Source organism: Delphinus delphis, chromosome 3, assembly GCF_949987515.2.
Source record: "Delphinus delphis chromosome 3, mDelDel1.2, whole genome shotgun sequence".
NCBI lineage: Eukaryota > Metazoa > Chordata > Mammalia > Artiodactyla > Delphinidae > Delphinus > Delphinus delphis.
Window position 1 is genome coordinate 50,640,546 of NC_082685.1, and position 21,371 is coordinate 50,661,916.

General features: G+C 36.5%; 1 protein-coding gene across 8 annotated transcripts in view; it reads right to left on the reverse strand.

Moving 5' to 3' along the window:
- TCERG1 (transcription elongation regulator 1) overlaps positions 1-21,371 on the reverse strand; it is a 60,405-nt gene that overhangs the window by 29,758 nt on the left and 9,276 nt on the right. For 3 of the 8 annotated variants that reach the window (XR_009518947.1, XM_060008594.1, XM_060008598.1), the window contains exons 4-10: positions 20,369-20,816; positions 19,940-20,059; positions 15,808-16,050; positions 11,535-11,597; positions 9,801-10,001; positions 8,964-9,076; positions 7,755-7,843 (exon numbers count right to left, since the gene is read on the reverse strand). Coding sequence is in view for 7 of the 8 variants with exons in the window: in XM_060008594.1 (XP_059864577.1) it covers positions 7,755-7,843; positions 8,964-9,076; positions 9,801-10,001; positions 11,535-11,597; positions 15,808-16,050; positions 19,940-20,059; positions 20,369-20,816 (1,277 nt within the window). In the remaining variant the exon portion in view is untranslated. The remainder of the gene's footprint in view (positions 1-7,754; positions 7,844-8,963; positions 9,077-9,800; positions 10,002-11,534; positions 11,598-15,807; positions 16,051-19,939; positions 20,060-20,368; positions 20,817-21,371) is intronic. The other 5 variants (XM_060008599.1, XM_060008596.1, XM_060008600.1 and 2 more) reach the window with 3 other exon arrangements.

Sequence of the window (21,371 nt, forward strand, 5' to 3'; positions counted from 1 at the left end):
AAAAAAGACAGTGAATTTTAAAGTATCAAAACCAAAGAAAATGCATTCTTTGACCACAATTAAATCAGTAACAGTGAAATATCTAGAAAAACCCCAAATTAAGGAAATGAAATGACAGACTTCTAAATAATACATGAGTCAAAGACAAAATCAAAAAGTAAATTTCATAATAGTAAGAACTGAATGGTAACGAAAATACAACATATCAAAATCTGTAGACTGGTGCTAAAGTAGTGCTTAAAAGGAAACTATGTTAAGCTTTAAATGATTATATTAGAAAAGAACTAATACTAATGACCTAAGAGGACATCATAAGAAGCTAGAAAAAGCATAAAGTAAACCCAAAGTAATTACAAAAAAGGAAATAAGAGCGGGAAAAGGGGGGAGGGGCCCAACCACCCCAAAGCTGGTGGTCTTTACGAAAGACCACAAAATTGGCAAACCTCTGGTTTGACTGATCCAAAAAAAAGAACACATCACCACTATGTGGAAAGAAAAAGGCGTTATCACCACAGATCATAGACATTAAAGGATATTAAGAGAATAATTAAGAACAAAGACATTTAAAGGATATTAAGAGGGGACTTCCCTGATAGTCCAGTGGTAAAGAATCTGCCTTCCAATTCAGGGGACACAAGATGGATCCCTGGTCGGGGAACTAAGATCCCACATGCTGTGGGGCAACTGAGCCTGCATGGTGCAACTACAGAGAGAAAACCTGCTAGCCACAACTAGAGAGAAGCCCATGTGCCACAAGGAAGACCCAATGCAGCCAAAAGAAAAAATAAAGAAAATATTTTAAAAAATAAAGGATATTAAGAGAATAACTAGAACAAATTCAACCTAGATAAAATAAGCAAATTTCTTGAAAAACTTACCAAAGCTGACAGAAGAAACAACAAAAATAACTGAATAGTCCTATAACTATTAAAGAAGTTTAATTTGTTATCAAAAACCTTCCCCTCCAAAAAAATTCTGATCCCAGATGGTTTACTTGTTAATTCTATAAAACCTTAAGGAAAAAGTACTATCATCTTATAAACTTTCAGTAAACAGAGGAATGGAAATCACCAATCACCACCCAACTCATTTTTATGAAACCAGCATAAGCCTAATACCAAAACCTAACAAAAACATTACAAAAGAAACTTACAGATCCATATCCCACAGGAGTATAGATGCAAACATACTTAATCAAACATTAGCAAATCAAATCCAACAATATACTAAAAAGATTAATCTACCATGACAAGGTTTATTCCAGAAATGCAAAGCTAGTTTAACATTCAAAACTCAGTGTAATTCACCATATTAAAAGAATGAAGGAGAAAAACTCATTTTGAAAGATGCAGATTTATGATAAAAACAGTAGCAAATTAAAAAAGAAACCATATAGCTAGTATTATATCTGATGTAAAAGACTGAATTTTCGGAATTCCCTGGTGGTGCAGTGGTTAAGAATCCGCCTGCCAATATGCAGGAGACATGGGTTTGAACCCTGGTCCGGGAAGATCCCACATGTCACGGAGCAACTAAGCCCGTGTGCCGCAACTACTGAGCCTGTGCTCTGGAGCTCGCGAGCCACAACTACTGAGCCTGTGTACCACAACTACTGAAGCCCGCGAGCCTAGAGCCCATGCTCTGCAGCAAGAGAAGCCACTGCAATGAGAATCACGTGCACCACAATGAAGAGTAGCCCCGCTCACCGCAACTAGAGAAAGCTCACGTGCAGCAACGAAGACCCAACACAGCCAAAAATAAATAAATTTATATTAAAATAAAATTTAAAAAAAGATTGAATTTTCTCATTCTACATGGTGAATAAGGCAGGGATGTTCACCTCTTTTATTTAGCATTGCTCTGATATGATAGTCCTAGCAATAAGAAGAGAAAAATAAGTGGCATTAAAGATCAGAGAATAAGAAATAAATGTGCTCCCATCTGCAGGTGATACGATTATTTATGTAGAAAATCCCAGAGAATCTACAAAACAGTAATAAATGCATTTAGCAAGAGTCAAGTCTACAAAATTAATATATGAAACCATATCACATATAAATTTTATATTTTTATGAGGTCAAATTTATTTATCTTTTTATTTACAGCTTCTAGGTTGTGCCTTAGGAAGCACCCCATTCCTTCTCCAAACATGCAACTACATGGTCCTAGTGTTTTTACAGTCCATCTGAATACACGAAAGATAACCACTTGTCCAAATTATCTTCCAAGTTCTGTCGATGAAGGAATGTACTATCAGTGTAACCTTAATTCCCTAATTTATTTTCTATTTCTTATAAGATGGGTAAGTGCTAACTCTAAGTTAAACAAATTGTTCAGCTAAGCAAGTATGCTACTTCATTTGGATAATCACACTTTATTAGTTTATTTTTTTGATATCTTTACATGTTGCTCTTCAAATTATTATTCCTTTAGAGATAAGAAGCTAAATGTAAAAAACATGAAGTTCCATGTTTTCCTTAACTATACTAGAATTCTTTTCCTGGTATTTCAGAGCATCAATCTGACTTTTTGTTGTTGTTGTTTTAAGAATAAAGAGAGGTCAAAATTAGAAGCATTTTATATTTCCTAGATCAGTAAGCTTTAGTTTCTGGTTCTAAGAGAGTTTTTAATGTTTTGACAAAAATTTTTAAGGTCATTGAGAACTGTAACTTTTTCCATTGCTTACTAAGATTGCATCACAAAGATTTAGCCTGCCATAAATTTTTTACAGTCCCGTACAAAGTGCAAATTGAGGGCTGCCTGTATTTGCCATGTTTTATTTGTCTGTAATCTGTGTTGGGTTTTAACTTATGAAAAATTTATCTTTGAACTTATAGTATTTAAACTTTTGTATTTACCTGTAGTGGCACAGGGACTTTATTTTTATTTATATATACATTTATATCAATCAACTGCTGCTTTTCTAGAGTTTCTTTTGTTTCCATAGTTTTTTACCCCCAATATTATGAAAAAATTGAAACATACAGAAATAACGAAAGAATGTTTCTAGAACAATGAATACTAGATACTGACCACCTAGATTTTACATTTAACATTTTATCATATATGCTTTATCACTTATCTATCCTTCCATCAATGCATCTGCCAGTCTTACTTTTCTTGATACATTAAAAAATGCAGATTATCAGTACACTTCACCCCTAATCACTTTAACATGCATATTATTAGCACAGGGTAGTTTTGCGACACAAGAATTCTTTGTCCATAGTTTTTCTATTAATGCTGAAATGTCCTGACAGCTTCTCACTCCACATTTACCGCTAATACCATTGGAGCTGTATTAGCACACCTAGGTATTTTGAAGCCAACATGAGTTAGTAGAATAGCACCTCCACCTCAAAGTAGTTATTGCTATTAATATGGATCAAACAGTGTTTCAGAAATTGGTATTGAAAATTTAGGCTTAGTTTTTTCCCAATAAAGTTAAACATCTAACAAGATCGCTTAAGTGTCTCAGGATGGTTCTAATGGAAATTCTTGAAGAGGATTCTGCACTGAATAATTGGATGAAAATGTATTACACTCACCCGCCCCAACTCCTGCCTTTAAATTAATTATAAAGAAAGATCAAAACTAGAAGTATTTTGTATTCCCTAGGATCAGTAGGCCCTAGTTTTTGGTTGGATTCCATGACAAAAATAATTTCCACAAAAGATTTCACCTAGCAATAATGACTTCGATATTCATCTATGTTGTTGAGTGCATCTATAGTTGTTCCTTTTTATTGCTGAGTAGCATGCCACAATTTGTTTATCCATACACCTGTTGATGCACATTTGGGGTGTTTCTAGTTTTCTATTTTTCCACTCCTAGATACTTGCTTATTTGTAATAGCCAAAAATTGGAAACAGCCCAAATAAATTACAAATAAAACTGTTACGAACATTCCTGTAAAAGTATAGACATATGTTTTTGTTTCTCTCGAATAAATAGAAGTGGAATGGCTGAATTATTTATTATATATTCTTCCTAGGAAACTGCCCAACTGCTCTGCAAAGTGGTCCTACCATTTTGAAATTCCCATCAGCAGTGTATGAGAGTTTCAGCTGCTCACCATCCTCTAAAACATTTGGCATGCCCAGTTTTCAAAACTTTTAGCCATTCTAATAGGTGTGGTTTTTTGTGGGGTTTTTTGCAGTACGCGGGTCTCTCACTGTTGTGGCCTCTCCCGTTGCGGAGCACAGGCTCTGGACGCGCAGGCTCAGCGGCCACAGCTCACGGGCCCAGCCGCTCCACAGCACGTGGGATCTTCCCAGACCGGGGCATGAACCCGTGTCCCCTGCATCGGCAGGTGGACTCTCAACCACTGTGCCACCAGGGAAGCCCATAGGTGTGGTTTTAATTTACATTTCTCTGAGTACTAATGACAAGGAGCTTCCTTCACACGTACTGCTTGTAAAGTACATGTTCATGTCTTTTGACTACTTTTTTGTTGGATTGTTTTCCATATTATTGAGGTGTGCGAGTTCTTTATGTCAGCGTTAAAAGCAGTATACATACAAAGCTCCCACATACCAATAAGAAAAAGACAAGTCCATAAAAAGATGAGCAAAAACTGCAAAGAGGCAATGCACAGCCAACAGACATAAAATAGGTTCAATTATACCAACATTCTGGAAACATACAAGATTTCTTTTCTTATCAGGATACTAAAGATTTAAAAGGAATATCCCTACACTGGTGAGAGTGAGAGAAAACTGGTACGCTCAGGCTGTTGCTGGGAATATTAACTGGTACACCCCCTTCTTCCCACAAAAAAAACCCTTTCTGAGGTCTATTTAGCAATATTCACCAAAATTTTAAATAGCTTTATCACTTGATTCAACAATTTCACTTCTAGAAATAAATCCAACAGAAATACTTGCATGTGTTCACAAAGAAATATGTATGTATAAAGGATGCCCTAAACAGCAACTTTCGTAATGCCAGGGCAAAACAAACAAAAAAACACAAACAATACAAAAACAGAAGACCACCTAATCACCCATTTGTAGGCAAATTACCTATTTTCATACAACAGAAAACTATGCTATCACAAATAGATTTACATGTACTAAAATTGCAAAATGTCTAGGACATATTTACTAAAAAATTCAGAAATAATATACTTTCTAAAGACACTGTAATGTGAATGTATAACACACACACATCTCCACACACATGTGCATAAAACACAATATAGCAAAAGGTGCAGAAAGCATATGTACCAAACTTTTACTAACGAGGAAGGGCTTGGTGACAGTGGAATTCTGTAATTTTTTACTTCATATAATTCCTTTATATTGTATGCTTTCTTTTGTATGCTTTCATCTAATATCATATCAGATCAATGAGAAAATAACAAAGCAAAGTACAGGAATTATAGATATAAAGCGTAAGAGAAAAAGTAAGAGATTTAGCATAAGTACAAGATACTCAACAAGCAAGTTACAAATGTTCCAGAAAGGGGAAAAGAAAGATGAAAAAAGGCATTACTTAAACAAATTCCAAAAGAAAATTTTAATAATCTGAGAAAAGACCCAAGTCTGAAAACTGGTAACGTCCACAAACTCCAGACTGGTAGGGTTTGGAGCTGGTTACCGGCTTTTCATGTACAATTCTCAGAGAAACCACAATCTAGAAATACATTCTTTTTTTTTGTGGTACGCGGGCCTCTCATCATTGTGGCCTCTCCTGTTGTGGAGCACAGGCTCCAGACGCGCAGGCTCAGCAGCCATGGCTCACGGGCCCAGCCGCTCCGCGGCATGTGGGATCTTCCCGGACTGGGGCACGAACCCGTATCCCCTGCATCGGCAGGCGGACTCTCAACCACTGCGCCACCAGGGAAGTCCAAAAATTGCATTCTTTTAAACAAATTGTTTTCATAACTTTGATTCTAGAACTGGGTAAATATTTTGCACAATTATTTTTGAAAGGGAACCTGTGTACCAAGTTGGTAGAATAACTACATAAAAAACAACTATTCCAGGGCTTCCCTGGTGGCGCAGTGGTTGAGAGTCCGCCTGCCAATGCAGGGGATGCGGGTTCGTGCCCCGGTCCGGGAGGATTCCGCATGCCGTGGAGCGGCTGGGCCCGTGAGCCACGGCTGCTGAGCCTGCGCGTCCGGAGCCTGTGCTCCGCAACGGGAGAGGCCACAGCAGTGAGAGGCCCGCGTACCGCAAAAAACAAAACAAAAAAAAACAACTATTCCAAAATGCTTTTAAAACACAATGATTTGACTATACATCCCTAGAGTAATATAACCTAAACATAAAAATAACTGGAAAAAAAAAGCTTAAACTGTCTTCAGTAATCACACTGTTGGTGATAGTACTGGTCTTGCCTGTGAGAAAAGCAAATGAATAATTATGTTGCTATCACTCAAAGATGGTTTTCAGAAGAAAAGGAGGTACTGAATTAAGATAGATGATGAGAGTCAGTAAAAATCTTGTAGTAGACTTGAACTGCAAGTAATGGTGTGAACTTAAGATGTATCTTTAAACAAATGTATCTTCCACCTCTGTCTACCAAAGAGGTCTAAAAATAATGACTAATTCAGTAGTAACAACTATCCCTAGATCCCACATGGTGTAAAAATGCCACTTCTCACAAAAAGAAACCAGGGCTCCTTGGAAAATGGCTGAATCTAGGTCTGAAATAGGAAATATATGAGATAAAGATCACACATGAATCCGGCACATCTCTGTAACTGCCTGCTAACTTGCAGGAAATTCAGGAATGGAGGATTCTATTAAAGAGTACCATGAGAATGCAATAATAAAATCCAGACTGTGGGACTCTACAGAACACACACATTTATTTTTTTCAATATAAAAACAAGGAGGAAAAAGCAAGGAAAACAAGTTGGAGGGGAATCTGTAGATTATAACACTTAAGAAACAAGCCAACTCATTGCCATGTGTAGACTGTACACGGATTAAATAAGTTAGAATAGGAACAGGAGAGAAAACCCTCATGTGGGGAGAGGAAGAAAAGGGAAAACCAAACATAAGAAGAAAAGAAAAAAAATAGACTATTCAATGCTAAGATAAAAAGACATAATTTTACAAAGTTCTGTAAACATAATCACATATGAGGAGATATATACAAAAGCAATTTTAAAACATTTTAAACAATAAAAAAGTAGATTCAGGATCTTAGTGGTTCAAATCTATAATTTTAAACAATAAATATTAATGGAGAGTTCCATGAAGGGAGGAAGACACTGCAGCAGTTGAATTTTGAGCACCCAAAATACAATGAACAAGAACCAAAAAATATTCAGTAGATAGAAACAGGTATTTGAGGACTTCCCTGGTGGCGCAGTGGTTAAGAATCCACCTGCCAATGCAGGGGACATGGGTTCGAGCCCTGGTCCAGGAAGATCCCACATGCCGCAGAGACACTAAGCCCGTGCGTCACAACTACTCAGCCTGCGCTCTAGAGCCCGCAAGCCACAACTGCTGAGCCCATGTGCCACAACTACTGAAGCCTGCACGCCTAGAGCCTGTGCTCAGCAACAAGAGAAGCCACCGCAATGAGAGGCCCACACACCGCAGCGAAGAGTGGCCCCTGCTCACCACAACTAGAGAGAAAGCCCATGCACAGCAAAGAAGACCCAACGCAGCCAAAATAAATAAATAAATAAGCAAACAGGTATTTCACACATGCTTTTTTAAAGTACTTTTTCTTCCTATTGGATAATAATGTAATAATCAAGCATGGCAATCAAACCGCTTAAGTCAAGTACATACCATGGAGTACCAGGAATAGGAGTAGTAGCCACTGGTTTTGCCTTCTGGGCAGCCTTTTCTTCCTCAGTCATCTCCTCTTCTTTGGGCTCCTATGGGAAATGATATTACTCCCATTAAATTAATATTACAAAACTATACCTGAATATCCCACAAATACAAGAAAGATTGCAAATACCTTAAAGTACAACCAACATAAGGTGTGTTGCTAGCATACAGAGGAGAGACTCTGAGTCAGAATTTCTAAATAAGTTCTCAATCCTCGCCCCCTAGACAGAGCCGAATTGCACAACAGTAGACCCGATCAGCAGCAGGTCCTATCTTACAGACTCACTAACCATCTGTTTAAGAGTAGAAATAAGGAGAAGGGTATAGAAGATGACAGGAGACCACTTCATCTAAGACTGTTTCTTTTTTCTGCGAAATTCCTTACTGATAAGACAAGACTACCATTGGTCCCTCATTGAATAAAAAAAGCTTCCAAAAAGCAGAGCTCTTTTAGTGCTGTACAGAGATTATTCCATGCCACGAGAGGACAAATAAAATACAACGATCATTCCCCAATATGAAGTTGTACTTCTAATTATAACATGTACCAGTCTGTAAGTCAGGAGGGGACATCAGCTCTGGTCCAAGGTCCTTTCTTTCTAAGGGGGTCTTGGTTTAGTATAAGAAGTAATTTAATGAAACTTTCAAAGGAAAAACTGAATTAGAAATTTCAAAGAACCCTAAAATTGCAGAGGTCAGATTTTCAGCAATTATCTAAAACTACAGCAAATGGGTTTCCCTGGTGGCACAGTTAAGAATCCGCCTGCCACTGCAGGGGACTCAGGTTCGAGCCCTGGTCCGGGAAGATCTCACATGCCGCGGAGCAACTAAGCCCATGTGCCACAACTACTGAGCCTGCGCTCTAGAGCCCGCGAGCCACAACTACTGACCATGCATGCTGCAACTACTGAAGCCTGTGCACCTAGGGCCCGTGCTCTGGAACAATAGAAGCCACTGCAATGAGAAGCCTGCGCACCGCAATGAAGAGTAGCTGCCACTCGCCTCAACTAGAGAAAGCCTGCGCACAGCAAAGAAGACCAAATGCAGCCAAAAATAAAATAAATTTGTAAAAAATAAAACTACAGCAAATGGATTTTCAGTTACAAGTAAACTGTACCCAACAATCAATGGTGGCTCCCAGGTAAACAGGTAACGGCCCTTTACCTCTTTTATCTCCTTTATTGGCTCTTCTTTAGGATCCTCCTCCTCCGTTTCCATTGGCAGAGGTTCTTCAGAAGGTTCTTTAATTGGCTCTTTAATCTTCTCCTCTAATTTTTCTATTAAAAATTGAGATAACATCACACAGTGGTTCTGAAGTAACTTCTGATGAACTTTCAGAGACTAGGCAGTTAAGATATTCCATTTCTAGTTATTAACCACAAAAATAAAATGTTCTTCCTTGTAATATCATTGATTTGCATCTAATATAATGTTCAACTTCAAATACCTTGCTATACCAATCAGGAAACTGTCAGTAGAAAAGAACTACTGATTTCAGAGGGACATAAAGTCGTTCAGGTCATTCATATATCATTTGTAGCAATCATTCATTTTGCTGAAAGTGATAACATACTAAAAAACACAAACAGGGACTTGTGAAATAGAAAATTATGAGTCCTCTTCCTCCAAGATTCCAACAGCCTAAAGTTTTTCTTCAGAACACATACAATAAACACATTCCTTCCTGACCATTACTATCAATCTCAATAAGGATAACGATAATTATTCAGTAGAATAATTATGCAATTCCTGACCAGAGTAAAAAATATATATTAGTGTGTACATATAATTTAACTTCTCCAGATGGTAAAGTGATGGACAAACATGTAAGTAGAAGAACTGGCTTTTTAAATGAATACATATTTAACAATTCAGAGGAAATAAATAATCCAACACTATGTAACTAAAAAATCCCTCAAACGTTTTAAAAAAGGAATTAACTCAGAATTTCAAATAGCATTTCTATTTATACTATGTCCCACCAAGTCATTAAAACTATACCTTTTTCCTTTAGCTCTTGGGGTTTTTCCCAGGTTGATTCTAATGTTCTATTATTATAATAATATGTCTTCCCATCTGCTGTTTTATATTCAGTCCACTCAGAAACTGCTGTTGCTCCAGCTAAGGTAGCAGGTGAAGCTGCAATAGCAACCTGGGGGTGTATCATGGGTACAATAGGAGGGGCCATTCCTGGCAATACACCTAGAAGAAAAAGAATAAAAAAATTAGATCCAAGTATCAAATTGTGATATAAAATAAAACTTTGAAATATGAGCTAAATCTTTCTACTAAACATTAATAATGAATGAGCCAGTTGAAACAAAAAAAATCATATAAATTATGATTTAATTACTTAAATCTATATCCCTGGTTTACTTCTAATGCCTAAATTCAATTAGATTCAGAAATTGAACCCAAGAAGTACCTTAAGAACAGTCAGAAATTTGGGTCACACCTATAAGTGAAATCTTAATAAAATATAACATAATAAATTATAAAAATAATGGTACATTCTCTACTTATTAATAGAAATATATTTTTATAAAGAATTTCCTGGGCTTCCCTGGTGGCGCAGTGGTTAGGAATCCGCCTGCCAATGCAGGGGACACGGGTTCGATCCCTGGTCTGGGAGGACCCCACATGCCGAGGAGCAGCTGGGCCCATGCGCCGCAACTACTGAGCCCGCATGCCACAAATGCTGAGGCCCGTGTGCCTGGAGCCTGTGCTCCGCAAGGAAGGGCCCGCCACGGTGAGAAGCCCGTGCACTGCAGCGAAAGAGGGGCCCCCGCTCGTGCAACTAGAGAAAGCCTGTGCACAGCAACAAAGACCCAGCACAGCCAAAAATAAATAAATAAAATTTATTTGGAAAAAAAAAAGAATTTCCTCAAATTCTAATGAAATCAAGGCAACAAGCACATTTACTAAGCATATTTCCTGAGGCAAAATTGTTTTCTTGTTCTAAGGTACCTAAAAAGGATATGAATAAAATTCTATTTTAAGGTAAATGATTGAAAAAATAAATAAGTAAAAATAAAGTAAATGACTGAGTTTACTATCAAATCAACTTTAATATACTAAGTGATTAAGTGAGATATCCCTGTAAACTCTTTGACAGTTTATTCTTTTCCGGAAAGAGAGCAATGTTTCTTTTTTTTTTTTTTTAAAAGATAAGCCAAGATCTGTATTTTTCACCAGACAACTAAACAAGCTGGTATTATAAATAATCAAAAACGTGAATCAAAATTGAAAAAAAAAAAAACTCAAATCCTATACCAGAATTTAAGTTTCAGGTAGATAACTTCAGTAACTTTAAAATGCAAATTTATACTATACACACAAATATTCACACACATATACTCACTAGCATGCAAGCATAATCACATCACTTTACACATGGAAATGATTTTTTTATATTTAACTTAAAAACACACGTCAAAAAATAAAATTAAATGTTATGAATATGAGAATGAAGTTGTTTACACTTATTACAAAAATTAAGATATAAAGTGATTTGACCTTATTTGCTTTTGTGAACCAACGAAGCTAATACTACAGGCAATTGGGAAAATTAAGTGTTGGCCAAATATGACAACTGCATTTATACTGCTCATTAAAAAGAAAAATATAAAAAAATCCACTCACTTGGGCAAAATAAATAAATAAAAGGATAAACAACAACATTCACTACCATGCCAACTTACAGACAAAACAAACTAAGATGGTTTTAAAAATTACCGGTCTTGGTGGTAGCGACTGTCTTTACATACGGGCAGCTGACTATTTGCATCATTGCTACACCTGTAAAATGGATAAGCAAGCATACGTTGGAAAGCTGCCATTGTATGTCGGCTACCACTGGGATTCAGGGAAATAATTTACCACTACAATTTAGAATGTTATTTCCAATGAAAAAGACCAAGGATGGAGTAGAATTTCTTTTTGTTTGACATTTTGTGGGAAGTGGTGCCAAATTCAATGATAACTAATTCTAAATTATAGCATCAATTACCTTTTTATCAAACCAGCTGATAATATTTGAAGGAGTCTCAAGAGTTTAAATTCAACAAAGGAAAGCCCCTTCATTACGTATGCATAACAAGTTTTCATGTTTTCATGTGGGACATTTTCCCACAGGACATCAAACCCATGCTGCTTAAGACACCAGTGAAAGGCAGACGCAGCATGACACTAACAAGACACCTTCTCTGTGCTGCTGCTAAGTGGGAACTACATGCAAAAGCAGAGGCATGGAGCATAACCATGCAGAAGTAGAAAAAGAGTAAGATAGGACAAAGAGGGGTGGGAGGAAAAGGAAGAAAATAAAGTATAAAACAGATCCCAATATACCACTGCAAATAATACTTTAAATAAAAGGGCAAAGATGAAGAGGAGGGTAGCATTCAACTGACAAAATATCCATGTGTAGTGCCTGCTGTATGGAATGCCACGGGCTTGGAACACTGTGGGGGCAGGCTAACAAATTAAGAAGAAGACAGCCCCTTTAGTATCATTAATGACTACCTGGGCTGATTACTTTAGAAACCTCAATCGTTTAAGCCAGCTAAAGGAGTAGCACTTGTATTAAAGAATGGAAATTACGTACAGTTCTTAGAAGAATGAAGACTCATCATGATGCATTACAATGGTGATAAAAAGGGAATGAAACGAAAAGCTGGAAAACTAAGACTGATTAATTGAGGAAAATCAAAATTAAGAGTTTTTTAAAACTTTTAAAGGAAAAGGCTGAAGGCAAAGGGTTGGGAAGTTAAATTTTATTTTCTATTTGTTTTGGCTAAAAAAAAACACTAAACCTATTTTGGTACCGATAAAAATTAAAAGTAATAAATTCTTTTCCCCACTAAAGTACATAAAAATAAATTTTTCCTAATTCAGAGACAAAAATTAAATTAAACCCCTGCATTTGTAAATAACATACCTATGTTCACGCGCACACACACACAAAATACTGCCAATTTTTGAAAAGTGCCTTAATTTCTTAATTACTATTTTAAATAAAAATATTAAAGCTAAACTTTCTATTAACAATGAAACTAAAACGCACTAGATCAAAAAAGTATGCTGAATAAAGTTTATGTATAGTTTTATTTTCCATAATGTTTAAAGAAAGCAATGGAAAAATTCATTTGATTAAGGAAGTTACAGCATATATTAGGTTTAAATTAGTATAAATACTGCTATCTGCAGGATCACTGAGCCTACTAAGTCAGCACTAGAAATTCAATTCTTAGACTCTGAACTTTACTCTCAAAGACTGTTCTCCAAAACCATCTCCTAATAAGTAATTTCAACTATACAACTTAAACAAAAGAAAGTCAAATATACTCATATTCAGGCCTAACTGCCATTGCTAAATATCAGCTGGGCCAACACAGAACTCTTGTATTTGACTATCAACATTATAGGCCATAATAAAAGGACATATTTGTTTCTTCTCATGTTAAAAAGACCAACTTAAGGTTTTCTAAGGGTGACTATATGCATATCATGAAGACTCACAAAATAACCAAACATCTAAATTTTTAACCTTCTTTTAAAAAGGAGCATTTGTTCAATTTTCCTACAACTCTACCCTCAAATTATATTCTACCAGGAAATTAGAAAATTCCATTTAGTATTCTGGATAATCCTGATGTCACTGACCATAAGCTTCTTAAAATTCCAAATAAGATTTTACAGACTAAGAAGTAGAAATCCTGTAATCCTAATCCAATTCACTATCCCCAACTCCACCTCTTACTCCTATATTTTACCTAACTCTTCCACTCCTTTTCTTCATCTTCACTATCCCTTCTTTAATCATCCTCATTAGCACCATACATTGCTATTTCAGATAGAATATAAGGCTCCAAGATAAATTACATCCAAATTCCTCCTGCTTTACCTTACTGTTGAATTGATATAAAAAAGGAAAAACAGAGATAGATGGCATTATACATAAAACCAAAGATTTGGGGAGGAGAAAAACAAGTCTTCTTTTCCATTCTTTTTTTTTTTTTTTACTAAAGTACCTTAGATGACTGAATTAAAAGGGGAAATGAGAAAATGAACGAATTCTAAGATGCCTTACTATATAAAACAAATATTACTTTCTATAAAACATTACTTCCCTCTCCAAAGAATCTCTGGTATCTTGCATAAAATTTTACAGATTATCTAACTCAGGTTCTCTTCCAACTGACCTACAAAGTATTATTAGTGGCTCCCATTTATTAAATGCCTTTTACTGCCAAACTTCATAGGTACTACCTCATCTGGTAACACAAACGGTTACCACCTGTTCTAAAATTTAACGGTGGGATGAGGACCAGAGAAGACCAAGACATCCAAAGACAGCTATAACTGAAGGGATTTTACTGTGACAAAATTTCACTTTCTACAGAAATAAATTTTGCTACTCTTTCACCCACTGGTCCTATTAAGAACCTCTAAAGCAAAACCAAAGTTCTTTTAGACAACAGCCTTTCTAATACCTCATATATGTTATTATGCTACCTCAATCTTCTCTCTACAGAATTAACAATCTCAGCTCCTTACGATCGCTCAGAATCCAGGATCTGGTCTTAACACTGTCCCTGACCCTAAAGCAGACCAAGATTGCAAGAGGTTATGATGAATATCAAGCTTTTATCCATTCATCACTTAATTTTCTACAAAGAGTATATCCAAAGAGGAAAGTATCAGCTGCTTAATCTTAAATTTAATTTTGAAAAAGGGTAATCCCTAGTATTAGAGACAACATTTTTAATTTTCTTCTTACTTTTAAGTGATTTCGGTTTCTTAAACATCACATACTGGTCATTTAATTATCTAACACTACATCGACAACATGTAAAAAGGTTTTCCAAAAAACCCACTAATTCTTAAATTTTTGGTTTCTTTCTTGCTAAGGTGTAATATATGAAAGTGTTCTTTTCGAAGTAGTTACAAGGAAATAGTGTGATAATTAAAATGTGTGCAAATCTAAGAAATAGCTGTATCACAACCCTATTCTTACACAAAAACTAGTACAATAAAGCAGCAACCATAGTGAAAGGAGTGTGAAATTAGAAGACAAGAGGCCTAGGTTCTATTCATCTTTGCTACAAACTAGCCTTGTGAGCTTGACCTCTCTAAGGCGTCAACATTTTCAACTATAATTCTAGGAGAACGGACCATGGATTAAGGAGTAAATATGTTTGACAACAGCAAACACACTCAAATTACAATGCCAAACACTACCACTGTTCAATCCCTGTGGGAAAAATTCTACTGCACAATCTTTTAATTCCTTCTCTAGTTGAAATGATTTCCCCTAAAAAAATAAAACACATGAACTCACCATAATTAAACGTTAAAATGGTGCCTGTTATACTTCACAATTGTTACAAGGAAAACTTATGCTTTCTGTTTTAGATGAATTTTTTTAAGTTAAGTGACTCACATTTTCTTCTCAGTATAACGTAATTATTACGAGCATGATTTTTGGATCTGGAGTGCCCAGACTCAAACCCCAACACCATCACTTATTAGCTACGTGACCATGGGCAAGTAACTTAACCTGTGTGTGTATCTACCTCATAAGACAGTTGTGAAAACTAAACGAATTGTTCCATGTAAAGTGCTTAGACCAATGCATGATACAGAAATCACTTAACTTGTTTTACCTATTGTGACCTGTGATTTCTTAACTTCATACACTTAGTCCCTTAAAATATTGCATTTAGAACATATTTACACAAAAAGATGATCATTTTTAATTCATTGGGGCCATTATCCAAAATGAGTGTAGCTTTAAATGTGGCTCTAATTTTAAGACATGTAAACAACAACAGAAAAGGACATTTACCAAAACTGAAGAGAAAAATACTGCAGTTAGCCATGAATCTTTCAAAAATGTTTCAAACAAGTGAGATTCAAGGCAAATTTCAAATGCAACAGACACATGAGAACAAACTAACTGACAATATGAAAACATAGCTGGAAAAACTATTATTATCTATTGGTTTACCTGGAAGTGGAATTGGCATGCCAGGAAGGGGAACACGAAATGGAGGTACCATTACTGGTGGAAAAGCAGGTATTGCTGCTGCTGGCTGAGGTACTGAATGAGGAACGGCAGGAGGTAACGCCTGGGGGTGTGGCTGAGGAACAGTTTGCACAGGTGTGGCTGTAGGAGCAGGAGTTGAAACACTAACTGTAGGCGTGGCAACTGAAACAGCAGAACTTGGGGTCTGATCTTGTGTTGTGGGTGCTGATAAAAGATAAAACAGAAATATGTATCACTCCTTCATAAACCATTTTACTATATTCATTCATCATTCACTCATTCAGTATGTAAGTATTTAGGGCCCATTCCATGCACTGCAAGGAATTTATAACAAGGTCTCTGTCTTCCAAGAAGCTTGAAAATAGTTAAATGAAACATAAACAATAACTAAAACACAAAGTGAAATGGGATAAATGTATAGGAGTGTAACTCAAGACCCAAAGACCATTTCTTACTGTGAGACAGTACAGAAAATTTTATACTGTGGTGATAGGCCTTGAAAGATTAGGATTTCAACAAGGAAAATGACAAAGTGAAAGGAGTAAATAAGCAAGTGGTGAGAAAAGTGAGTAAAAGCAAAGAGTAGGGGACAACAAGGTATTGTTTAGAAAACAGAAGACAAGCAGTCAACTAGTAAAACACTAGGCATACCAACAGAACCAGTGAGTTACAGCTGGAAAGGCAGGCCAGAGGCATAAAGTGGGAGGCCTTGAACAGACGACTAAGGAGTCAGCACTTGACTGGGTAGGGAAAGGGAAGAACTTATGTAAACGTAGAGAAATGATCTAAAAGAATGAACACCAAAACGTATGTGTACACCTTTTACTTTTTACTACACATGCTTCGTTAGAGTTTGATTTTTTTTATAAGAATGCATTCACACGTTATTTATGTGACTTCATGAATGTAAAAGGGATGTGGGGGAGGTAGAATGAAGGCTTCTGTATGGAAGAGTAACAATCACTGTTCATTTGATGAATTAACCTGGCGGATGCATAGGAAGAAAAGGAAGAACAGAGGTGGGAAAATCAATTTCAACGTATCTGGAGTTGTCCAAGCAAGGAAGAACAGAGAGAAAAAGGTATGCAATAACTAATGACTGACTGGATATGAACAAATGGAGTCAAAAACGACTTGGGTTTCTCTATAATTATTTCAAAATAAAAAGGTAAAAAAAGAAAAAAAAATAACTCAGGTTTCCAGTGTGAGAGACCAGCAAAATGTGAAATTCAGGATAATTTGGTTCTGCTAATATGTTATTTTTAAATATCAAAAATAAAACATTTTATCCCTAGTAATCACACTTTGTGACCCCCAAAATATATAAAATTCATATTTCCTTTAAGTTTCAGTTCTCAAATATTACAAAACATTTTTTGTTATTTATTCACAACCCATCTAGTTCCAAAACAAAATTCATTTTCATAATTCATTGGTAACTAATACTTCATCTTTATCTTGATATAAAGAAAAATGCCAAACTTTACCTATACTGGAATAAGAATGAAATTTATCAAATTAAATAAAACAGTGCTTTCCTAATCTTTATGCCAATTTTATTCTAAGGGAAAGCACACTGTTTAATGCAAACCACCCAATAATCCAACTGAAAAAATTTCTCACTGTCTTTCCTTCAGCTCCTAACAATGAAAAACTCACTTAGGCTGGGAAGATGTCAGCAATTTCATACTTGTTAATGAGGGACTCACCTTGGCTAAATAGACAGCAGGGCCAAACAAGTATCTTCAGGGGCCCAGGAATGAATTGGTGGTCTAGCATAGACCTAGCCTTAGGGTACAGTATCATATTAATATAATTTTATAACAGTATGAAAAATACAAATTACATGCAACATTTGCCCAGTCCCATACATATACCATTTAGCATTTGTAATCTACTGCAATGGCTGAATATATATCAAGTTATTCTTCCCAACTTCCCTGAGGAGGAGGATTTCATCAGCATTTTTCACAAAACTTGCATAGGATAAAATGAGTTTATGCTCAACTGAGGTTAAAATATAAATTCCTTAATTTTTAGTTCAATTTACCCACAGGTTTATACTGCAGTTCACAGAATTACATTTTTTAAAAAATCATGGTAATAGTATTTAGTAATATTTGCTAAACTCACAATACAAAGTACTGAGTCAGGAAAATAAAATGAGTTACAAAGGCATCAAATTTCAGGGGGAAAGGAACACGAAATGGAGATGGCAAAAAGTATTCACTCAACCTATTCCTCTTGCTGACACAGGATTTTCTGAATTTGATTAGTTGCCATGCGTCATGAGAGAAAAGGGACAAAGGCAACAAAAGAATTAACTGGGAAGCTGGGAGAATGGTTAGCTAGGACTTTAGAGCAGGTAAATTCCTACTAACTCCATTTGCTAAAGTAACTAGTGTAACACTTGATCTCAAAATATACTACTAATCCAGCCTCAGATCTTAACTAAAAAAGACAAGTGACTATCTCTAAGAGATGGAGAAATATTAAGACTGATAACACTTCTTGACACTCAATCAAGCGAAATAAAAACAGCTATCAGGAATACTCAGAAAGACAACATCAAAATTGATGTTTAAAGGCTGTAAAAAGAACAAGATTTTGCTATTCTGTTCTTAGAATAAAGGCCTCCCTATCACTGAAGGGTAGTACAAAAAATGAAAAACAGGAATTCTGAATAGAATGGTTGGTAATGGACAAGATACCTATGGGCCTACTGATAGACCACTCCGATATGGAAATGAAATACAAAGAGAACAGTTAAAAGTTTTTGGCTACCCACCTCCCTTAAAACAAAGTACTACTATTTTTCCTTCCGAAGAGGCAGGGAATAAAACAGAAGCAACACAGAGCCTCCACATAGAACCACACTGCTTTTAATTAATCTCCTTCTCCCATCACCACAAGTACCCCATAAAAACTGACTGTTTTCTGCCTTGCCCCACAGGTTTTAGAAGCATTTGCCTATAAAAAGGCAAAGACCTTCAACCAACTAGCTAGTATCACTGTTAATCTGTATTTTCAGAATTCAACTTAGCTACAAGAGACCTGGTAAAGCATTATTTACATCTTCCTATTAAGTACATTTTCTCCCAAGCCCTCTAAAAAATATCAAATAGGGCCTTTAAAAAAACTGTCTCCATATCACAGGTACCTTACTTCTTCGGTTACTACGCACATCAGTAAAATAAAATCAAATTTGAATTTAAATTCAGTAGGATGACTAAATTTCTCTCATGTACATATTTCTTACAAGGTAATATACACTAATAATTCCCTAGTCCCTGAAGCTACTGGGGGAGAGAAGAGAGACAGTTTTTTTTTTTTTTTAAATTCTCTCCCATTATCCAGGTAGCAAAATAATCTAAATTATAATCGCCTTGTAGGGATAATTATGTATCTTCATGCCAGTATCATAACAAATAATCCAATAAATAAAATTATGTAAATATTTGGGGGCTCAATCTCAGCCTGTAGAAAAAGCAGCAGCATACTTATATCAAAAAAAAAAAAAAGAACAAAATAAAATCCAGAACTAGTAGCATAAATATTAATGACAATCTTTCAAGCAAATTAATATTCTTCTCTCCTCATCCCTGAAATCTATTAATTGTCTCTCATCTTTATAAAAAAGATGTAACCTTTGGGCCTCTGTGTCTTCATACCTGAAAATTCTCTTACCTTTCGGACTGCTTCTAACACAATTCCACATTTCATCTGCCTGCATCCCATTCTGGGACCCAGCTACCTCTAAACAAGGTTACTGAAAAGTTCCTAAGTTTCCCTGATTTCAACACTACCCAGAGAACGAATAAAAATCTTCCAGAATACTGCATTCATATAGACCGCCTAGTGCCTGCCTGCCTCATCCATTTGCCTTGTTCTTAAAACTCTTCATAACCTGGTCTCTTATTCAATATATTAACCAATATAAATCCTCCCACCTAACAATTCATAAACTACATTTATCCTCATTTCCTGACCTACGTTTCCCACTACCTGAAACACCTCTCTGAAACTTTGAACCTATTCAAATCCTATCACACATCCTTTATGATAAACCTCAATACCCATGTAGTCCACTCACTTGTCTCTCCGTTTTCTTGAATTCTTATATCTTCTATTTTCGCTGCATAACTTTGCACGCTATTCTCTAATTGTTTCACATGCATTATTCTTGCCTCCTCAATTAGAAAAACTGGAAACTCTGCAAGATAGGGGCAGGGGCCAAGACTTACACTTATTCTGCAAACCCCGCATCACCCAGCATTACTGTTGGCCAAGTTGAATAGCTAACTCTACACTTCCCCAGTTTAGCTTCATGAATTTCAACTGGGCAAATAATTTCTTCTACTAATGTAAATTTCTGTTCTTTTTAGCCAAAAGTCTTAATGTCAAAAACATATTTTAAATAACATCAAGGATAATACCTAAAACACTAGGATCATTTGGAATGCATTCCCACTTGTCCATTTCTCTAGCCCCTAAATGAAAACACATGCTGACTAGTACTCACTTGATACTGTCTGCGAAACTGAAGAGGCAGTTGTTGTGGTAGAAGTGGTAGAGGATGGGGTTGATGATGACGTTGAAGTGGATACCGCAGGTGCTGGGCTACTGGTCGTAGGGGTGGAAGCTCCCACTGCTTGTGCTTGCACTTGCGCCTGCACCTGGGCCTGGGCCTGGGCCTGGGCCTGGGCCTGGGCCTGAGCCTGAGCCTGAGCCTGAGCCTGTGCCTGTGCCTGTGCCTGTGCCTGTGCCTGCGCCTGCGCTTGTGCCTGGGCCTGCGCTTGAGCTTGAGCTTGAGCTTGAGCTTGAGCTTGTGCCTGTGCCTGTGCCTGGGCCTGGGCCTGAACCTGGGCCTGGGCTGCAAGCATAGGTGTCAATTCTGACTGCTGAATGACCTTAACTCCATCTGGCTTGGTCCATGCAGATTCACGTGTCCGAGCATTGTAATAATAAACCTGCAGAGAAAGCAAAATCATCAGTATCAACGAATCTGTCAACTATCATTTATAAACAATAATACAACTATATTTTGTCTTAAACAGTATTAAAAAAAACCTTACAAAACAGAAAGTACACCAAAATTGGCTGTTTGTATATGATGAGACTAAAGGTACTTTTTCACTCCTTTTTTCCTCCCCCCCCCCAGTTTTCTATAATGAGCACACTATATTTTTAACACACACCAAAAAAAGGAGAACCAAGGTTATATTTTGTGCACAAAGTTAACACAGCGGGCCTGAGACTGCTATCCTTAGAAAGTCCCGCCCACAATGTTGGTCCTTGGCTGGCATCTGGAAACTTAGATTTCAGGAGGGTTCCCATCATTCCCTAACTGATAAGAATGGCTCATTATGTTGAAACTGTTTATGCAAACAATGCAGTTTATGCTGAATACATGCCTTCCTTCTGGGAGTCTGGAATGTGGTATGTGCTGGGCAGATGTTGCCAGATATAGGACCAGTCCCCAATGAAAACCCTCGACTCCTCAGCTCAGGAGAGCTTTCCCAGCA